Source organism: Talpa europaea (genome assembly GCF_964194135.1).
Source record: "Talpa europaea genome assembly, chromosome: 15".
NCBI classification, from domain to species: Eukaryota; Metazoa; Chordata; class Mammalia; order Eulipotyphla; family Talpidae; genus Talpa; species Talpa europaea.
This window is the reverse complement of record NC_140083.1, coordinates 13,267,809-13,288,707: the sequence shown is the minus strand read 5'-3', so window position 1 is coordinate 13,288,707 and position 20,899 is coordinate 13,267,809. Positions and strand designations below refer to the sequence as shown.

General features: G+C 37.5%; 1 protein-coding gene across 1 annotated transcript in view; it reads right to left on the bottom strand.

The window, feature by feature from the left end:
- SLC5A8 (solute carrier family 5 member 8) overlaps positions 1–20,899 on the bottom strand; it is a gene marked incomplete at both ends in the record, with an annotated part of 32,039 nt that overhangs the window by 5,523 nt on the left and 5,617 nt on the right. The window contains 10 exons of the mRNA XM_084255890.1: positions 2,009–2,211; positions 2,718–2,804; positions 3,179–3,246; positions 6,500–6,612; positions 7,503–7,591; positions 10,129–10,258; positions 11,616–11,756; positions 13,361–13,515; positions 14,528–14,595; positions 17,970–18,021. Coding sequence (XP_084112016.1) covers positions 2,009–2,211; positions 2,718–2,804; positions 3,179–3,246; positions 6,500–6,612; positions 7,503–7,591; positions 10,129–10,258; positions 11,616–11,756; positions 13,361–13,515; positions 14,528–14,595; positions 17,970–18,021 — 1,106 coding nt within the window. The remainder of the gene's footprint in view (positions 1–2,008; positions 2,212–2,717; positions 2,805–3,178; positions 3,247–6,499; positions 6,613–7,502; positions 7,592–10,128; positions 10,259–11,615; positions 11,757–13,360; positions 13,516–14,527; positions 14,596–17,969; positions 18,022–20,899) is intronic.

Below are 20,899 nucleotides of genomic sequence, written 5' to 3'. Positions count from 1 at the left end.
CTGGCTTCTTCTTTCTGGCTGAGCATGATCCCTTCCAGCTCCATCCATGTTGCTACAAATTGCATGAGTTTATCTTTCTGATTGCTGAGTAATATTCCACTGTGCATACATACCACATCTTCTTGATCCAGTCATCTATTTTTGGGCATTTGGATTGTTTCCATAGCTTACCTATTGTAAATAGTGCTGCTAAAAACATAGGGGTGCAGGTGCTGTTTTGAATTAATGTTTCTGTGCTCTTTGGGTAAATACCTAGGAATGGAATTGCTGGATCATATGGAAGCTCCATCTTTAGCAGGTTGAAGAATCTCCACACAGCTTTCCATAGTGGTTGGACCAGTTTGCACTCCCACCAGCAGTGCAGGAGAGTTCCTTTTTCTCCACATCCTCGCCAACATTTGTTGTTGCTAGTTTTTCTTAATATGTGCCATTCTCATTGGTGTAAGATGGTATCTCATTGTAGTTTTGATTTGCATTTCCCTGATTACAAATGATGTTGAACATTTTTTCATATACCTGTTGGCCATTTGCATTTCCTCTTTGGAGAAGTTTCTTTTTAGCTCTTCTGCTCATTTTTTGACTGGATTATTTTCTTTGTTTTTGTTAAGTCTCATCAGCTCTTTGTAGATTTTTGTGATCAGTCCTTTATCATTAGTGTTGTGTGCAAAAATTTTCTCCCAATCAGTGGGGTGTCTCTTTGTTTTGGTTACTGTCTCTTTTGCTGTACAGAAGCTCTTTAATTTGATGTAGTCCCAGCTGTTTATCTTTGCCTTCACTATCACTCATAGCAGTGTTTTAAATGGAGGGGCGAAAGGATCCAACCTGTTTCTGAAAGGATGGCTCTGGGACTCCACCTCTGCTTTGACAGAGCAATTTGATTTTACCTGACCATGCTGACAAGAATGATGCAGCAGGTCCTCAAATAATGTCATTTTTTCATTTGACCTCATTTCATTATAACACTGATGAGAAAAAAGATCAATTCCTGGGGCCACTATCTTGGCAGAATTTGCCTGTTTTCCCTATATCTTGCATGGGTTTTCTTTGGGTACATTGCTTTGCTCCCACATTCCAAAGATGTGCATGATAGGTTAACTGGTATCTCTAAATTGTCCAGTCTGAGTGAGTGTGGTGTGTGTGTGGGAGTTTGCCTTGCGACAGGACATCCTGACCCTGGGTCCTGAACTGCTGGGATTGGCTCCAGACACCTCAACCCTAAACTGGAATAACCATGTTAGAAAATGAATGAATGAATGAATAAATGAGTGAGTGAATTAAATTAATACAAATTATTACTTTATACTAAAAGTGTTGGGTGTCTTTATTTAGAAGGTTGGTAATGTGTCTGTGACCAGAAATATGCCATAGGAATTGAATTCTTGTTATAGCAATTAGAGGTTGGTAAAATTGGGTGGTTACACATACTTTCACTTAAATCACAAATGCCAACAACCTTTCTAGGATGTTAAGTGAGGATCTTAGTGGTATATAAGAAGTGAACACAGGGGAAGACAGATTTTTGAAGACACACGAGAGCTCATAGCAATTATAACTTGAGGAGTCAACATCTAGATGTTGGAAAATATACTGAGGTGAAGTACTGAAATAAAAATAATGTGGTATTACCAGGTCAATGACAGACAAAATAGAACAGAATGGAGAGTTGAGAACGTGTTGCGATGGAAAAAGTTATCTGGTTTAGGTCAAAGTTGCCACTGCATTACAATAAGGCAAATGGAGGGTCTTTTCAATAAATGGTTCTTGGTTATTGACTATCCATATGGGAAAAGTGAATCTCTACCACACTAACCACAGAAATCAATTCCAGAGTAGTTAATTCCTCAATAGAGATGGTTGATTACAAATCTTTTAATAAAAATTGGAGGAATATCTTTATGACCTCAGGGTAAAATCATAGCACTGTAGACCAGACAACACCACAACTAGGGTTCTCTACTTGTCATATACATTTTTGAAAATGTGACCATTACAAAGCTTAATTCAATACCTTCCAGTGTCTTGTATTCCAGCACTAGTAGAAAATGGCATCTCTGTGGTTATCATTGAACCTGTTCCATTGAATGTGTTGTTACAGCCATAGGTTTCAAGGCTTAGTGGCATCATTCTCTCGGGAAGTGGAGGATAAAGTTGAGCTCCAATTCCAACCCACAAAGAAATAGCAAATCCAGTCATCAAACCAACAATTGCTCCCTGCAAAACAAGACTTCTTGTTAAAGGAAAATAATGTAGCTTGCTTTGAGACAGAAATCAATAATAGAAGGTTAAGCTCAACATGATCCAAGCCAAATTCACAGCTTTCCTCCTTAAAAACATGGCCCCTTGCAAGACCCCTGACACTTGTCAAGTGCAGATGGGTCCCTGGTCCTTCAGCCCAGAGCCCTGGAGACTCTATAACTTCATTCCCTACATATTCCTTACAGATCCCTATCTAATCAATCACCAATCTCTTCATGTATGTTGTATACTTGCATTCTTTCCATAGTTTATATGGCCAGCACTCTGTCCTGGCTTCCTGGTCTCTTTAAACCCAAATAACTACAACAGTCAATAATTAACAGCAGCAAAGTTAATTTGAGTAATTGATAAGAGAAGTTATATTGACAGATAGTAAAGGTACTTTTGCAATTAAAAAAACTGTAGTGCTGCTGTTGTAGCTAAGAAAGAAAGCTTCATACCTGTTCATTCTTTATACTTACAATTGAGTTGGCAAAGGGAACCAAAATTCCCAAAGAAAACAAGCCCATAAGTGGTCCACCAACCATACCAAATATGCTGAGTGCTGCCTATGAAAATAATAAAGACAGCAATTAGCATATCAAATTCAAAGTTAAAATGCTTCAACGTAATTTCTTCAGGATGAGGATTTAGTATCCAGTCTTTTCCTGGAACTCATGGGAACCCTGTCATTGGCAAAGAAATAATTAGAATTTGGAATCTTCTGCTCAGTTTCAAGTATCCATTTGTTCCTTCAGGTACCCTCAATACAAGACAGAAAATGTAAAGGTATGTATGAATGTATAAGTCAAGAACAACACCACTCTTCCTGGTCTTGTTCTCGCAGATATCAACAATCTTGTGCTGGATGGTCTCAATATGCTCCTCAAAATAAAGTAATGCATAGGACCGCTGACTTAAACCTTCAACAGTCACCTCTTACCTGCAACAAAGCTCCCATCAGTGATGCCAGAGCAGCCATTCCAATACACAGGGCTCCATATAGCACACCTAGGCAGACAATGGAAAAGCCAATGTAAAACCCAGACACAGGCGATTAGAATTCACAATAGAATAAACTACCACCCTTTGATTCAACATAAGTAATATGACTGTGGTCAAGAAAAGCCACAGACATCACAACCAGCCGGAAAATGAAAAGGGTCATTTTCCTGCAGGGTCAGCAGTGCACAAAGAGGAAACTAAACCCTGATCTTGTGTTCCGAGATTAGTCACAACAGAAGGTTATGTAACTAAGAATCCCTGGTATTAACTGTAGGGATTTAAAACTAAGAACTATTGTGTATTAATCTAATCCTCCACATACATTTGTTTTTAAAGGAAGGCTCAGGTTTCTGTTTTCAGTTTGTCAAAAATAGGACACAATTCAGTTCTAGTCTTTTGACTTTAAGGGTTCATTTCTTCTGGGAAGTGGCAGTCCACACTAAGGGGTGGTTTAGGACCTTTAGACCTCTTGCAATCTCCACTACCATCTCAAACCTTTCCTATGAAACTGACAAAAAAAAAAAAAAAACAAAAAAGGCAGCTTCAAGGCATGTATTAGCTTTCCCATTCTAGTGAACTCTCTCCCAAATTTCTTTACGGAAATTCTCAATCCACAGTGGTGATCAGATTATGGGAATATTTTTCTCTTTTGACTTTCAATATCCTCCAGGTTTTCTCCAAGTACATGTACTAATTTTCAAATTATAGGAAAATTAACCCAAATTTAAAGATTTTTTTTTTACTTTTATTGCCTATTGAGTAAAAATCACCTGAAATCAGGTGATCTCCCAAATTTAAGATTTAAAATACAGAAAAAGTGAGTAGGAAATTTTCTTGTAAAATTAGTGTTTTCCTTCTATTAAGCTATTCCCATCTTACTTTTATTAGTATAAGAAATACCTTTGCTAAAGACATTGAGTAAACAACTTTATTGCACCTTAATGGAAAACCTCATGTTAATTTTTTTTTTTTAGTACTCACTTTCTTTCTTTCTCTCTCTCTCTCTCTCTCTCTCTCTCTCTCTCTCTCTCTCTCTCTTCTTTCTTTCTTTCTTTCTTTCTAGATTTATTTATTCATACAAGCACTGGGTACAGTCAGAAGCGTGGGACGGTGAGAGAATTCATCAGAGCGGGGAGCAGAGCAGGCAGAAGGCCCGAAGTACACTGCTGAGTGGAGCTGCAGGCAGCAGGAGAGGTCTGCGTGCCATGTGGGACCCTCCTCCGGTGGCCGGGGAGCAGCTGGGGATTGAACTGGCGCTGCAGAGGCTGCGGGCAGCTTCGCAACCCAGCACTCAACCGCTGGCCACTGGGGAGGCCCACTCATGTTAATTTTTTGCAAAGAGCTCTAATTGCAATTATTTTTGATGCTTCTGAATCCTTCTATAAATATTGTTTTCAACATTATTTTCTATTTGTTAGCTCATGAATAATCACAATTGTCATTCTTGATGTTCAGAGTTATTAGAAACACACTCCAATCATCTACCACATTCTTCTCTATGATGTCCTTCCCACACACATACCTCAAGATGATTTTATATAGCCTTTCAAAATGAATGCCTCATCTGTACTAGCAGAGTTGATTTGTATTTAATCAGCAGCAACATCATTCCTTGAGCACCAGCTATTGCCTTTCATTTTATATATATTGCCTCTAAACGTCACAGCACCCCTATAAGGTAGATATTCTTTGTTCTCATTATCCATATGGAGAAACAAGTTCAAATGGATTAATGAGTTTGCTTACAGCTAACAGCTAGTGAATTGATGAAAATAAGACTGTGTTTGTCTGACTTCGAAAGCTTCTACACACTCTACTGAACCACATGGCTTCAATAATTCCATAATGAGCCAATCTGAATATTCTCTAGGAAGCATTGTCTCATTCCAAAATTATGCTTCAGGATCAAGACAATCTACATAATAAAATGATGCAATACTATTTAAATTTAAGGGACATTGAAAAATATAAATTATGTACATAACCCAGCCTACAGTCATGGCACATTTATATAGAAATTTGGTTCAAAACAGAGTATTACTTACTATTTCTTTGACAATCTACTAGCGTTATTTTGTTGAGGTTGAAAGTTATTTTTAGAAAAATAACATGTCCCCAAGATATCAAAATGAAGAATGAAGTATGTTAGCCAGATTTTTTAAATTTTTTTCTTACATTGTTGTAGTGCCCATGGTTCTCCCACCACCATATCACCTGTGAACCATCACCATATCCTCTGTGTTCTTCCTTCCCATTTTGCCAGATTTTTTTTGACTCAGATATTACATTTAGGAAATCTGAGAACTGACAGCCCTTGAATCTTTCCATTCAATCTGATATTTAATTCCTAATAATGCTCTAAATTATATGAATAGAATGTTTGGATTCCTGGTACAATTTTATTGATCATCTATGGGACAGTCTCAAGACAGTTTAAAAATCATAATGCTCTGTTTCTTTCTCTTCAATTTCATGCACACAGACGGTGGACCTTGAACTGAAAGCACATTCTTCGGGAATACATAATAAGTGTGGCTCTAGATTCCTAAGAATATCCTAATGAAGAATATTTCTTCAATGGAGTGAAGTTTATGAGATTGGTTGTATTCAGGGTGGTATGGCCGTAAACTTAAATGGACTCAAGTTGAAAAGGAGAAGGGTTGACTTTTGTTCTGTGGTTAAAAATTATAACAGATATTTGGGATATGAAGAAGATAGGAAAGAATGGGCCTCCCTGGGGTTAACCCCTGGAATTAACCTCCTAGGGGTTAAAGACACAGCACTATCAAGCTATCACCAGCTACTGCGGCATGAGTTCAATCCCTGGTCAGGGAGCTGGCCCACATGGCACAGCAGACCTCTCCTGTCTCACCTGCTGCTCCCCTCAGTGGTATGTTTCAGTAGATCTGCCTGTTGTGTTCCCCACTCTGTCTCTCACCCCTTGCACCTCTGACCTGTACCTCAGTTCTTGTATGCATAAATAAATAAAAGATAAATCTAAAAAAAAAAAAAAGAAGATAGGAAAGAACAAGCAAATAAAATGCCTGAAAGTCATTGTTGGGGGTCCCCTAACAATGAATTGTTTGAGATGGCTCCCAAGTCTTGACTGCAATGAGGCCATCATTGCATCAGTCACAGGCATGCATCGACCTGCACACTCAGGAGCCCATGCTCTATAGCTTCCCTGGAAAATAATCTCTGGTATCTCTAAAAAACCATCTCTCAAAGTTAAAATAGGATTTTGAAAACAAAAACTTACTCAGTCCTTGGGAAATCCAGGAGAGAGACTTTTCCGACAGTGAACGGAAGTAAGGTTTGACTAGATCTTCCACAGTTACTGCTGCTAAGGCATTAATACTGGAGGATACTGTGCTGTAAGGGACAATAAATTTTTGATTGGTAATATTTTTAACTTTAACAACACCTTAAGTAGGAAGAGAAAGGGATGAACAAATGATCACTTTTGAAAGGTAGCCAAATTCTACTGTATTATTTTTTAATGATGAAAGCATTCTCTTTATGGAAGCTGTTGTCATTCAAAAATGACTCCGGCAATGTCCATAGACTTAAAGCAATAAAGGGCAATGCAATCTTGCATCCATTTTACAATTAATTCTCAGTGTCTCTGGAAAAGAAATATAGATATGGTATAATAACATTATGTGGTATTATTATGTAGACTTCAAAACATATTTTTCTTTGTATATAGGAAGAAGTGTTACAATTCCTCATTAAATATCATGATCAGTAGCGGGTCATAAATAGCAATAATATTTATGTTCTGGATTGTCATTAACATATACCGTGCATGTTAATAATAAGAATTCCCTGGAGCAAATACAGGAAGAAAGTGCAATGAATAAGTTCAATCACAAAACAAGATTCTTTGAACAGTATATATTATTCAGTATGTAAAGAGGAGATTTTAATTCAAACTTCCACTTGATCATGCTTTAGGCACATGTTTATTTTAAAACAAGAAGGTAAGCACCAATTTTTAATAATGGTAAAAGCTACCATCAATTGATCATCATTATTATGACTCCACAGGAAAGGTGAATGAACCAATTGAAAGTGGGACTGATGATAATAGATGGCAAGTCCACAGAGATAGCGGTCAGACAGAGGTCAGACAGAGGGACTACAAGGAGTCAGTGACCATCCGTGACCAAGCCCAAAACTCTACTTTAGGCCTCAAACTAATCAATAACAAAAGAAAGACCTTAATACGGAAATTATGTGTTATTAGTCATAGTTCATACCTTAGAGTACCACTGTAAGCACAGGCCACAAAAAGCCCAGGAAGTCCCGGAAAATCTTGTAGAATGTCCAATACAAAATAAGGCATGAGCTGCAAAATTCCAAAATTTACTCCTCAGTACTATTTGTTCACTATTTGTAAAATAAATAAAGTTTCATTTATTGTGTGTTTTTCGAGAACTGAAGGGAGTTGTTCCACATAACTATAATTCCCAGTTATCTAAAATTAAATTCCTAATAGAGAAAGGGATAGATCAGTAATTTAGGGTACAAGCTCTGGATTCAGACAGAGGAGGGACTGGTTACTTAATTTCCCTGAGTTTTAGTTTCCTCATCTGCAACAGAGGGATGATGCTAACCTCACGGAGTTGTTATAAAAGTTAAATTAGGGGCCTTCTGGTGGCCTAGTGATAAAGTGCTATCATCTTTATGGCCTGAGTTCAACCCCCGGCTGGGGAGCTAACCCACATATGGCACAGCAGACCTCTCCTGTCTTGCCCGCTGCTCCCCTCAGCAGTGTATTTCAATCAATCCAACTGTTCTGTTCCCCACTGTCTCTGGTGAATCCTCTCAACCCCCTACCCTGCTCCTCTGGCTTGTACCCCAGTTCTTCTATGCATAAATAAATAAATCAATCTTTAAAAAACAGTTACATTAGGTAACCTATGTAAATCTCTTAATATATTATGTGGAATATAATAATGGATAAAAGATTGCTATTTTCATTGTTTGGGAAAAATAAATCAATTGAAAGGAAATAATTTACAATTCTCTGTGTATGAAATGAATGAAATGAAATGAAATGTATAAAAATAGAATGGAATGAAATGGAATGAAAATGTGTAATTATAACTGAATATAGTATGAGACATAATGATAAGTGGAGAATAACCTCAGGAAATTCTAGAAACTTGTTTTTTGAAAAAAAAAGTTCTAATACCAACTTTATTTTTCTTAAGTTATTTTTATTGAGTTTGTGTTGTTTATAAATTCAGGTAACACTGATTTACAAAATTGGGTATGATTTAGATGTAGATCACCACCTTTAAAGGTGATGTTACCACACCACACCCACCACCAAAACCCTCAATCCTCCACCATAATCCGTTATGCTCCCTCTCTACTTTGTCCTCTCTCCCTTCCCCCACTTTCTTATCTAGAATTTGTCATTGTTTTGGCATTATCTAGCCCTTTGTTTTTTTTTCCCTATGTTTTACATACAAGTGACACCATCTGGTATTTGTCTTTCTCCATCTGACTAATTTCACTTAGCATAAAACTCTCCAATGCCATCCACCTTTCCAGAAATAGCAAGAGTTCATTTTTTTTTTTTATAGCTGAGTAGGAAGCAAAATATCCACTCATCTGCACTGAAACATTATTGATTCTTTCTCCCTTTGTGTAGAGTGGATGACAGACATACCCTATCTTATCTCTTTCTTTGATTTCATTTAACAATAGTTTACTAAAGGGATAGGAAAGAATACCCTCCATTGTAGCAAGGGTCTGTCTTGAATTGTTTCAGGATGTTTTCTTCTTTTTCCCTAATCCTACAAATTCTTTGTTTGCATAAAAGAGAATAGCATTTCCCTCCACTAAACTGAGATCCAGTTTTCCAAAGATCTCCTAAAAGTTTAACTTCAAGCACTATCCTATACATAAGCAAAAGTAAAGTTCCCAGCCTTGGTGTTTATAAGGAGGTCTAAAATCCTTTACACAATCATCAACATTCTTAAAAGTCTTTGGCATGATATTTCATATTCCAAATGGCCCCTCAGGTATAGGTAGAATCAATAAGGTAATATTAATGAAAACAGAAAAATAGTAAGACTATCTCTGGGCTCTAATCCTGCTTCCTCAGGGAGAGTTCCAACAGAGCATTGCAGAAACGCCACATTGTTCCCCTCAGGTTAAGGTTTTGAACTGATCTTACACAAACTGTTTTATTGCTGCATAGCCCCAGTGAAATGTTAACTGAATTCACTCACTGACTATTAAACAAAAATAGAACCAGGGGCCTCCCCGGTGGCGCACTGGGTTGAGCACAGCGCTGTGAAGCTCTCCACAGCCTCTGCAGTGTGGGTTCGATTCCTGGACGGCCAGGGAGATTCCCACATGGTGCAGCAGACCTCTCCTGTCTTGCCCAGCTGCTCCACTCAGCAGTGTCTTCGGTCTGTCTGCCTGTTCTGCTCCCCACTCTGTCTCTGGTGAATCCTCTCACCCTCCCACACAGCTGGCCTGTAGCCCAGTTCTTATATAAATAAAAATAAATCTTAAAAAAAATAGAATCCTCCAATGAGGAAGAAACCTAGTTCTTTTTCAAAAATGATGGTATATTCCCGCAAGACCCCCCACCCCGCAAATACATTCTTTGACAAGGAGTCCAAAGGTAGGATTTGTAGTTCTATTTTGTTTTGGGCACCAAGTACAGGATAGATACATTTGGAACATTTTTTTAACTCCCTGTAGTCTTCATGATGCAAACTTCAGGTAATATATATTCTTTTAAATCACAAAATGACTATATTATACACATTTTCTGTTTCTCTACAAGAACAGGAATACTTTCCTCCCAACTAATAAGCTGTGGGTGTCATTAACGCAAGTGTAAGAAAGCATGGTACTGACCTGGTCAGGTGCAGACACTTTGTTGGCTGTCCAAGGATCACAGTCATGGTATCTGGAATATAGGGCGAGTCCAGAAAACACTGAACAGACAAGGATTGCCCAGAGTCCCAGGAGGTTGATGTAGAGAGACCTAAAACAGTAAATAACAAAGCAGCTATGACCACTGTAATTTCTACTCCAAAGATTAGGAAACTTGGTAAATAAACAGAAATACCTTCATGACTATACTCAATAAAAACACATCATCTTTTGGTTACCAAAACTGCTACTTATTTCATTTTGGCCTAACTTCCTACTTATGGTGTCAATCAACAATATGTTTGGAAATATTTGGAATAGAAGAGGCTTTCCCATTGAAGGAATGTATGCTCTTGGTCATAGTTCCAAGGGCATTGCTAGCTCGATGATGGACATCTAATCGTACTGCTTTAGGTCTTCTTAGTTAATAAAGATCTTAATAGTGAATAGAGCAGTAATGACTACTCATTTTCCTTCTGAAAGTAATGCAATTATAAACTGCTAAACCTGTTAGCCTCTACATAGCTACTCATCAAACTCATTAAAGTGTGATTTGTAATACCATCCATTAAGTGTGAAAGGCAAACTTGACGTCTTGGGACACCTCATCCCAAACAATGCTCATTTTACAATACACAATACATGCTCCAGGAGAGTGCAAAGGTTTACACAGTTGTGCTGGAACCTGAGTATAAATCCTGGTCCTACCACATGTGGCCCTGAGCAAATAATTTCACCTCTTCAATTCTCAGTTTCTTCATTATACCTGGAGATAACAATGCCTACCTCATAGAGTTATAAGACTAAATGAAATATCACATAGCACAGTGCTTGACATGTAATAAATACTTGCCAAATATCAGTTACTGATATTGGTAATGTTAAAGTCATTAATTCAACACCTTAATAATTAAAGAGTAAACATTTCTCTCATCAAGCAGCTACATCCATTATCTCCCATGTGAAGTATAATGTTTTTTATGCTCATTTTACAAATATAGAACTGAAGCTTAGAAAGACTAAGTAACTCGCCCAGAATCTCTCAAGCAGCAAGCATCAGAGCAGAACCCATGATTCTGTCCGAAAATAAAATACCCCAGTACATATCACAATATATGCTGTAGAACATTTCCTCTTATACAGTTTCACATAATTCTTATACCTGTCTAGTGCAATTTTATTTTTCACATACCTGCATATATTTTCCTAATTTGATATTAAGTTTCTTCACAAGAGTCATTATTTATAACTTTTATTCCTTATAATTCTTTATACAAACATATGCACAAGAAGCACCTATTTATTTGATGAGATTTGTTTTACTTAATAATTCATGTAGCATTTTCAAATATCTGATTTTAAACAAAAAGTACCTGTTAATTCTATTTGATTCTTTTATAAGTAGGTATATGAATTTCCATAAAGACATGCGATGGTTATTAATGATTCATAAACACAGACTAACTTACATTTTTGCTTGGAATCTGCTTTTACAGGAAATATATCTCTGTACTTGGGATTGGTTGACACCATAAATGCTGGTCCATGTGAAGGTCCCTCCTATAATAATTGTCCAGAATGTGTGTCTTTGCAAAGGGTTAGGATCAAAACTAAATTAAAAGAAACATAAAACAAATCTGAACTATGAGTAAAAAAAAACTAAAAAAATTATATATTTTTACATGTAGAAATTTCTATATATGTATACATTTTAAAGAAATATAAACATTCAAACTATTCCTAAGTTTAATTCATAAATAAAAATGGATACTTTCAGAGATTTAAAAGTTCTGAATAGGATCAAGGGAAAATGAATGCTGTAATCACTTTGAACATTTATAAAAATTGCTTTCCCATGACCTTAGGAAATGGTTAAACAAATCTGCCATACTGTAATCAGAGAAGAACATGAAACTAGAGGGAGAGAGTGCGATAGGGATAGAGAAGAATTGGGGGGAGGGCAGGGGAAGAGGAGGGAGAGAGAGAGAAAAGAGAGGGGGGTATTTCTAAGTAAGAAAGAAAAGCAATACATTTTATGTATAATAATTTCACTCCTAGTACATGTATATTAATAGTCCTAATTTATATTCTAACTCAATAAGTCAATTCAATTAAATCAATTAGTTCATGTTCTAAAACAGCCATGTCATTATAATTATGCTTTCTTAAAATGCAGTGTGCACAAACTAAATGCTAAGAGGAAAAAGTCACTAGATGATATGTGCTTAAGTTCAAAATATTATTAAAAAGAAAGCTCAGCTTCCATGTTTGATGAATTCTCTATACCTTCTTAATACATACCCTTGGAACTAATGAGTCTATTTATCTCTGATACACAATATGAGCTTGAAAAATGTCTACAAATTTGGGCTTCATGGAAACTTTATGAAATTCTGCAATTCCATTTCAAATCTTTTTGAAAACAGTTAAATAAAATACTCTGATTGATGCTATCTTGACATTCCTATGGAAATATGAAGGTCTCTACTGCATTCTGTAACATTTAATATTAAAGTATTAAAATTTTAAGGGCATTGACCTTTTCACCCACAAAATTGCTACTATATTAATAAATGGAAGTCAAGACCCTAAAGGATTCATGAGTTACCTGGGAAAAATAAAACAAGATTTAGAACACACAATTCAGTGGTTTCAGGCTGTGCACAATACATTTACCAACTACAGACCATGGAGAAAACACCAACACAAAATCCTTTTCTTCATTTATCTCAACCAGAGTAGATATTTTGCATATTATATCTCAAAATATATCAGAATAACAAGGGATACACAATAAGGTTTTTATGATTACTTAATGGCTAATGGCCCTCAAAGTAAAGGTCATAAAAAGGTCTGATCTCTTACCTTTTAAGAATCTCATACTGACATGTAAGTCATCACTTTAATTATGTGATATGTATATCCCTTGTATGAAGTGAAAGTTATCTTACGGAAAAGTAATTGGTTCCACACCCTCTCCCCTCAACCTAGCCCACTAGGGAGCAATCTGAGTGGTCATCGGTTGTTTCTACTTCTTGGTATCCCTTCCTTTTGTTTCTGGTAAAAGCAACACAGGTTTGCTTAGGAGAAACTACCATTTCTCCACAAATAGTCTAAACGGCTATCAATTAAAATGCCCTAGCTAAGGAGTGGAATGATGCCCAGGTGAAGCTAATGGGCGGTTCTAGTATTCAAAAGATAAACAGTGACTTACTTCCAGAAGTTTAATCTTCCACCTTTATAGGAATCATTCAGAATATTGTCAATTCCACCTTGAACCACAACAGCCCGTATAATTACAGATGCAAATCCAGCCACCATGATACCAACTTGAAAAACGTCCGTCCAGATAACTGCTTTAAGCCCACCCTTTGAGGGGAAAGTAGAGTAGGTTAATGCTTCTATTAGACATTTTAAAGCATCTACATGTTCATACATGATGCTAGATGAAAACATGGAGCTTGGCCAAAATACAAGGGAGAGGTATACAGGTAGGGAGGACATTCAAGAAAAGGTGGATTTTTTTTTTAAGAAAAGGTGGCTTTTAAGACAAATCTTCAAATATAAACAGAGGCAAAGATAGAAGGTCCCCAAAGCAGAGGAAACAGTATAGGGAAAAGCACAGTGAGGTCAAAGCACATGGCATGCTAAGAGTCCAAGCACACATTTTAGAATGAAGTGGACTGGTACAGGGAAATCTGGGGGAAGAAAATTCACACTGAAATGGTAAAATAGAGTATCATAGATTTTATTTTATATACAGGGTTGATACTCAACCAGTATGCATCCAGATGGCCATACCAGTTGTTGAAATACTAAAATTATTTTGTATCAGCTATTGCCACAAACTTACCATATGTTGCACCAGAGTTCCCTATGACCTTGTCTAAAACAGTCTCTTCCTGAGGACTTTACCTTCTAAAAGCTCTAGCAACTAAAGAGTTATTAGGGATGCCATAAGATTTGCACCACTAAAAAGGACCAATATCCATGATAATATTGGTGCCCAATCCAAAATGGTACCAATATTTACTGTTACTCCTGCTTATAGACAACGGGACATTTCTCAGGTTTCCAAGCTAAGGAATAATATTGACTATTAGCACAACTGTAGTAACCTGATATTGATAAAAATGAATTAAGAGACAATATAAGGGACCACTGCAATGGTTTAGATGAAGGAAAAATACATCATTATGATCAATGTTCCATAAAGGATCAAATTTTACTCCAAACTGAATATTCCTTACAAAAATTTACACTGCATAAGGGAGGAGAAAGAGAATGATAAAAACAACCCGGTTTGCAGTGCACAACTAGTGGAATTTTCAATTTTGCAAAGCAAGTTGTAGAGCAAAAGGAGAAATAATGACTGACATACCAAAGTGCAGTAGAACGTGCAGACCACTCCTGTGGCTACTACTGCGCCCCACAGATCAAATCCTGTGACTGGAAGGGGAAAAAAAAGCATGCATTCTTGTGAAACACGCATTAAAAAGGTACACTTCAAACAAATCACCAGGAGAAGCTATATCAGTTATTGGGCATCTACCTCTATACCCACTTGCCTAAAATGAAGTATAAACCTAACAGAATGTCCCAGAACGAAAGGGACACAAAATTATTTGAGTTCTACCCTTCGACACCATACACAGATCCAACATGGCTAATATAAATATCTGAGAAAGCATTTATATTGTATTAAAGAAATAAAAAAAAAAGGGCCTCCTCTGGTGGTGCATGTGGCTGAGCGCCATGCTGTGAAGCTGTCTACAGCCTCTGCAGCGCTGGTTTAATCCTGGCCAGCTGGCAAGGGTCCCACATGGCGTGGCAGACCTTTCCTGTTGCGCCCTCTACTCCTCTTAGCAGTGTATTTTGTCAGTCTGCCTGTTCTGTTCCCCGCTCTGTCTCTGGTGAATCCTCTCACCCTCCAGCGCATCTGGCCTGTACCCCAGTTCTTTTGTAAATGAATAAATAAATCTTTTTTTTTTAAAAAAGGCAAAAAAAAAAAAAACACCAAAAAAACAGCTTGATGTTATGATGTGGCTGTCCAGACTGAAAAGAGCTAAATAGTACTTGCCATCATGGTTTGAAATAAACACACTAGTCTATCAATCCTTGAAAGACAAGGTGCATGTTACTATGCTAGGACCAAGAGGGAAAAAGGCTATGTAATTTATTGCCATTTATCTAAGAAGTGGAGAAGAAGATTACAACTCTTTAAAATATAAAGATAACAACTCCATGTCCCACAGACTTGGCAACCACAGGTGAAATGAAAATATACTATCTGCCTAAACTCATAGAAAAAAAACATGGATGTTCTAAATTGGTCTGTACCTCAAAATTAACTCAAAGTGGACTAGAGACATGGATATAAGACCCAAAACTATGAAATACATTGAAGGAAAGAAGGCAAAGAACTCCACAACATTGGCTTCAAAGATGTCTTTGGGAATTCGTTCCCAACAGCAAGAGAAGCAAAAGCAAATATTGACAAATGGGGCTACATCAAACTAAACAGCTTCTGCACAGTAAAATAAACAATCATTAAAACAAAAAGACACTTTACTGAAGGGAAGAAAATATTTGCATGTCATAAATCTGACAAAGGGTTGACATCCAAAATATATAAAGAACTCATGCGACTCACAAAATCATTAACCAATCAAAAAATGGGCAGAAGAGCTAAATAGACACTTCTCCAGAGAAGATATAGAGATAGCCAATAGGCGTATGAAAAAATGTTCATCATTACTTATCTCAGGGAATCACAAATCAAAACTACAATAAGATACCATCTCATATTGACAAGAATAACCAGAAATAGGTGTTTAAGAGTATGTGAAGAAAAAGGAACCCTGGACACTGCTGGTAGCAATGTAGACTGCTCCAGTCCCTATGAAAAACAGTAAGGAGGTTTTTCAAAACAGTAAAAGTAATCTACAATATAATCCAGCAACTCGACTCCTAGATATCTACCTGAAGAATGCAAAAACACAATTTGAACGGATATATGTGTGTGTGTGTGTGTGTGTGTGTCCATGTTCACTGCACCAGTATTTACAATAGCCAAATTATGGAAACAACTTAAGTGCCCAAGGACAGACAAGAAAACCAGAAAAATATGGTATATCTATACAATGGAATGCTACTCAGCTATGAAAACATGGATGGAACTGGAGAGGATAATACTAAGTGAAACAAGTCAGAAGAAATACAAATATGTTTTCACTTGTATGTGGAACGCAGAGAAACAAAACAAAGGGTCAGACAAAAACAAACCAGTAATAAGCCCTTGAAATTTGACTGCAAAACTGAGGTAACCAGAAGGGGAAGGGGTGCACCCAATGAAGTGTGGTGTAGGAATCTAAGGTCATTGGTGGTGGACATGGTGTGAAAACATGTATTTGCAAAGATGTGTACCTATAACACTAGAACAAATATAATGATGTAAACCAACTTTACCTCAAGATATAGAACAATTAACTAAATAATTAATTAATTAATTTTTAAAAACAAAAGAAGTACAAGGATAATTTCTGGCATTGGATGATGGAAATATTCCACATCTTGCCTTGAAAGGTGTTCATGCAAGTGTATATGATTGCTAAAGCTCATTCAGCTGTACACTTAATTTGCCTGTGTTTATATATATATATATAAGCAATAAAACACTCAATTAAAATTCAAATGGTCAAAATTCAGTCCCTTGAGTGTTAATATGCTCCCAGGGAGTGGCTCAATAAACTGAAAAGAACAGAGTCCTCGATTTCTTCAGATTGAAGGTAGAGATCTTTTTTACCCTACAACTGCACTTTAAAACCATAAAGCCAACACCTTCAATTACAATAAACTCCAATAGGTAACTTATTGAACTTACAGCTCAGTTCTTTACATATGAAACAATCCACTCAAGATGTTGGTGTTACCGACACAAAACATGGCTGACACTCAGAATTCAAGAGTATACTATATAAAGGAATTGTTCTTTGTAATAATACTGTGGTACTTTATAAACTTTGGTGATCAATGCTATCTATCACGAAGTCGAGAAATCAGAGTATGGAGTTAGCAGGGGTTTTCCACTTTACAATGACTCCAGGAATTGCACCATAGTCTTCCCATCACAGGGTCCACTTGTCCATCTTGCAAAGAATTGTTAAGAGATACTCACTTGTTGCTGATAAGAATTCAAAGGATGTGGGGTTTCCCCAAGACTGCTTAAGGACATGACTAGCATGTACCTTGCCCCAATAAACTCTATCAGTTTTACTGCTTTTATAAATTTGTTGATCAGAATGATCTTACATATGCATATAAGAATACTCTAGTTTTTGTCCCTTAGTCACCAGCAGCAATCTGATATTTCAAGTCACACAGATTTCTTTCTCTTGCATTTTGAACCACATTAGAGGTTGGGAAAAGAAAAGCTTTCCTTACCAGATTTTACAATGAACCTGAGCCAAATAACACAGATTCCTCTAGGGGATGGGCCCCAAGTTATATCCACGAAGGGCGGATGTATAGTTGTTCATGATTTAGACTATTTCTGAAGGAATAGAGAATGGCTAGTTGGCATATCCCAGGGATTCACTTCCCAGCGAGCTCTGCCCTTCTACTAATCTACAAATGTTCTGGAGCTACTGATCAAGGAACCCCAAAAAGTTGTTAATGTAGACAATGAACTCAACATGCCCCCCCTCAAGTTAATGTACTTTACTGGAAGCATTCCTCCATCACCCCATCTTCCCAAGAAGAGAATAAGGTCTATCAAAAATGAACAACAAAATGTGTACATGTGATTATTGCTGTAAATGTACCTTGGTTCAAGGCCAGGGCAGGGGCATAAATAACAATTCCAGTATACAGAATCTAGAGGGAAAAGAAAACCAAATAAATGTTATGAGTCATAGATAAAATATGGATATTTTTCTATAAATTCAATTATGTTTTTTTAAGATTTATTTATACAAGAGCTGGGGTATAGGACAAAGGCACGGGAGGGTGAGAGGATTCACCAGAGACAGAGTGGGGAGCAAAACAGGCAGATGTACCGAAATACACTGGTGAAAGGAGCGGCGGGTGAGACAGGAGAGGTCTGCCGTGCCATGTGGGCATCTCCCTGGCCAGCTGGGAATCGAGCCCGTGCTGCAGAGGCTGCAGACAGCTTCACAGTGTGGTGCTCAACCCTCTGCGCCACTGGGGAGGCCCTCAATTATGAATTAATACTCGATAAACTCAATAAAATTTGTAACTTGAAAATGTTATGAAACACAGTTGATTCTTCTTTTCTGTATGTAGTACGGTCATAAGTTATGAAACTCTTTTATATAAAATTTATGTAAAATTAGGGCCTCCCTGGTGGCACGAGGGGTTAAGCACAGCACTATGAAGCAATCTGCAGCCTCTGCAGCACAAGTTCGATCCCCAGCCTGCCAGGGAGGAAACCCACATGGCGCAGCAGACCTCTCCTGTCTCGCCCGCTGCTCCCCTCAGCAGTGTATTTCAGTCAGTCTGCCTGTTCTGTTCCTCATTCTGTCTCTGGTGAATCCTCTCACCCCCCTGCATCTCTGGCGTTCACCCCAGCTCTTGTATGCATAAATAAATAAACCTTTAAAAAATGTATGTAAAAATATGAACTTTTTATGTGGTACTTGGTGCAGATAGCCATAAACCTATAAACTCAAGCTTTAAGTCAGTCTTCCTTGATTGAAACAATAAGGAAGGGAAGAAATGATGGAGGGAGGGAGGGAGAGAGGAAGGGAAATATGTAAGAAAAACAAATTTAAAAGAGGATGACCCCTCATTCATATGCCTTCAAACTCTTATTAGTCACTGCATAATTAATTGGGAAAAATGAAAATTTGGGGAACTGTTTTAAAAGCTTGCAGGCCCTTAATTAAACAAGTGTAAATTTGCACTAAAAATTGTGAAGGCCAACAAAAACTACATTTCATCATTCATATTACTTATCATTTTGCATTCATACATTTAACAAATATATATTACAGGACAACTTCCTCACACTTAACCCCATTTTCATTTCTCTTTGTATTTCCAACAACGATCTAAAGAGGGTCTAGAGAGCTGGCAAAAGAATACAAGCTACAACTTCAGCTTGTAGTCTGCATCAGAAACTCTATCAGACTTCAAAGGACTCCTTCCTTTTAATCTGTAATTGTTAAGGACTGATATAATTAAAGCTTTATTATTTAAAAATTATAAAATGGAGTCAAGTAAATAATTAACAAAGGCCTGTTATCATTCTGTAGCAAATGCATAGGTAGCCTTTGATTGGAGAAATGGAATAATAAATAGGGAGGAGAGGGCCTCCCCGGTGGTGCAGTGGTTGAGCGCTGGGCTGGGAAGCTGCCCGCAGCCTCTGCAGTGCCAGATCGATCCCCGGCCACCGGCAAGGGTCCCACATGGCACTCAGACCTCTCCTGCTGCGCCTGCTGCTCCCCTCAGCAGTGTACTTCATCAGTCTGCCTGTTCTACTCCTGGCTCTGGCTCTGGAGAATCCTCTCACCCTCCCACACTTCTGACTGTATCCAGTGCTTGTATAAATAAATAAATAAATCTTAAAAACAAATAATAAATAAATAAATGGGGAGGAGAAAAAAAAAAAAACTCCTTCCTAGACTGCTATTATAAAACCAATCTCTAAAGCACTTAGCTGCCAAGAAGATAAAAATAAATGACAAGACAAAAAAAAAAATGTTCTTGACAACCTCCAGCAGCCTAGGTGGAGAGCGTTCTCTGTCACTGACGGCTTGACAAATCTCTGCTTTCCATTGCTGTGAATTAGTACATCTGTATTTGCATATTCTTGAATAAATGGATTGTGTTCTTGACTGTAAAAGCTCCTCCAGAGTACATGGTTCTGTTGTTTCACACCTAGTGAAGGCTTCAATTGAGTCTTACATTTCAATTTTAATAAAGAACACTGACTCATTTTAAAGCTTTCAAACAGAGAAAATTATTTCCTAATATCTTCCTACATCAGTTGGTTTTTTCGTACCTATTACTCAACATGCTGCAAAAATACCAGGAAACATATTTGTTTTTCCTTTGTTACAATTCTTACCACCAGTTACTACAACTCCTTCAAGTATCTTTTTACCTCAATAATGCCTTTACTGCCACTGTTGCAGGAATGTGGGAAGGTGGGAGAAGGGGAAAATATATTTTCCTAAAGGATATAATTGTTGTTTGATCAATATAACATTTACTGTTCACTTTAATCATGATTTTTCCTCAAGAAGTAACGCAGTTGCTTAAAACACTGCTTTATGTTCTTCACGGTTAATGCTGTAGTGACAAGTATTTTTCTTTTGTTGTTTCTTCCTATTTTCAACACCTCATTTTTATCTCTCATATATATATACCAGATAAGCTGGCTCAGCTGCCTTGATAGTTAAAAACATTTTTGATGGCAAAAGATAAAATAAATGAGCAGGGCCTCCCCTGGTGGCGCAGTGGTTGAGCCCTGGGCTGCAAAGCTGCCCACAGCCTCTGCAGCGCCGGTTCGATCCCCGGCCACAGGCGAGGGTCCCACATGGCGCGCAGACCTCTCCTGCCGCCCGCTGCTCCCCTCAGCAGTGTACTTCTTCAGTCTGCCTGTTCTCTTCCCTGCTCTGGCTCTGGTGAATTCTCTCACCCTCCTGCGCTTCTGACTGTACCCAGTGCTTGTATAAATAAATAAATAAATCTTTAAAAAAAAAAAGATAAAATAAATGAGCAGAGTTAC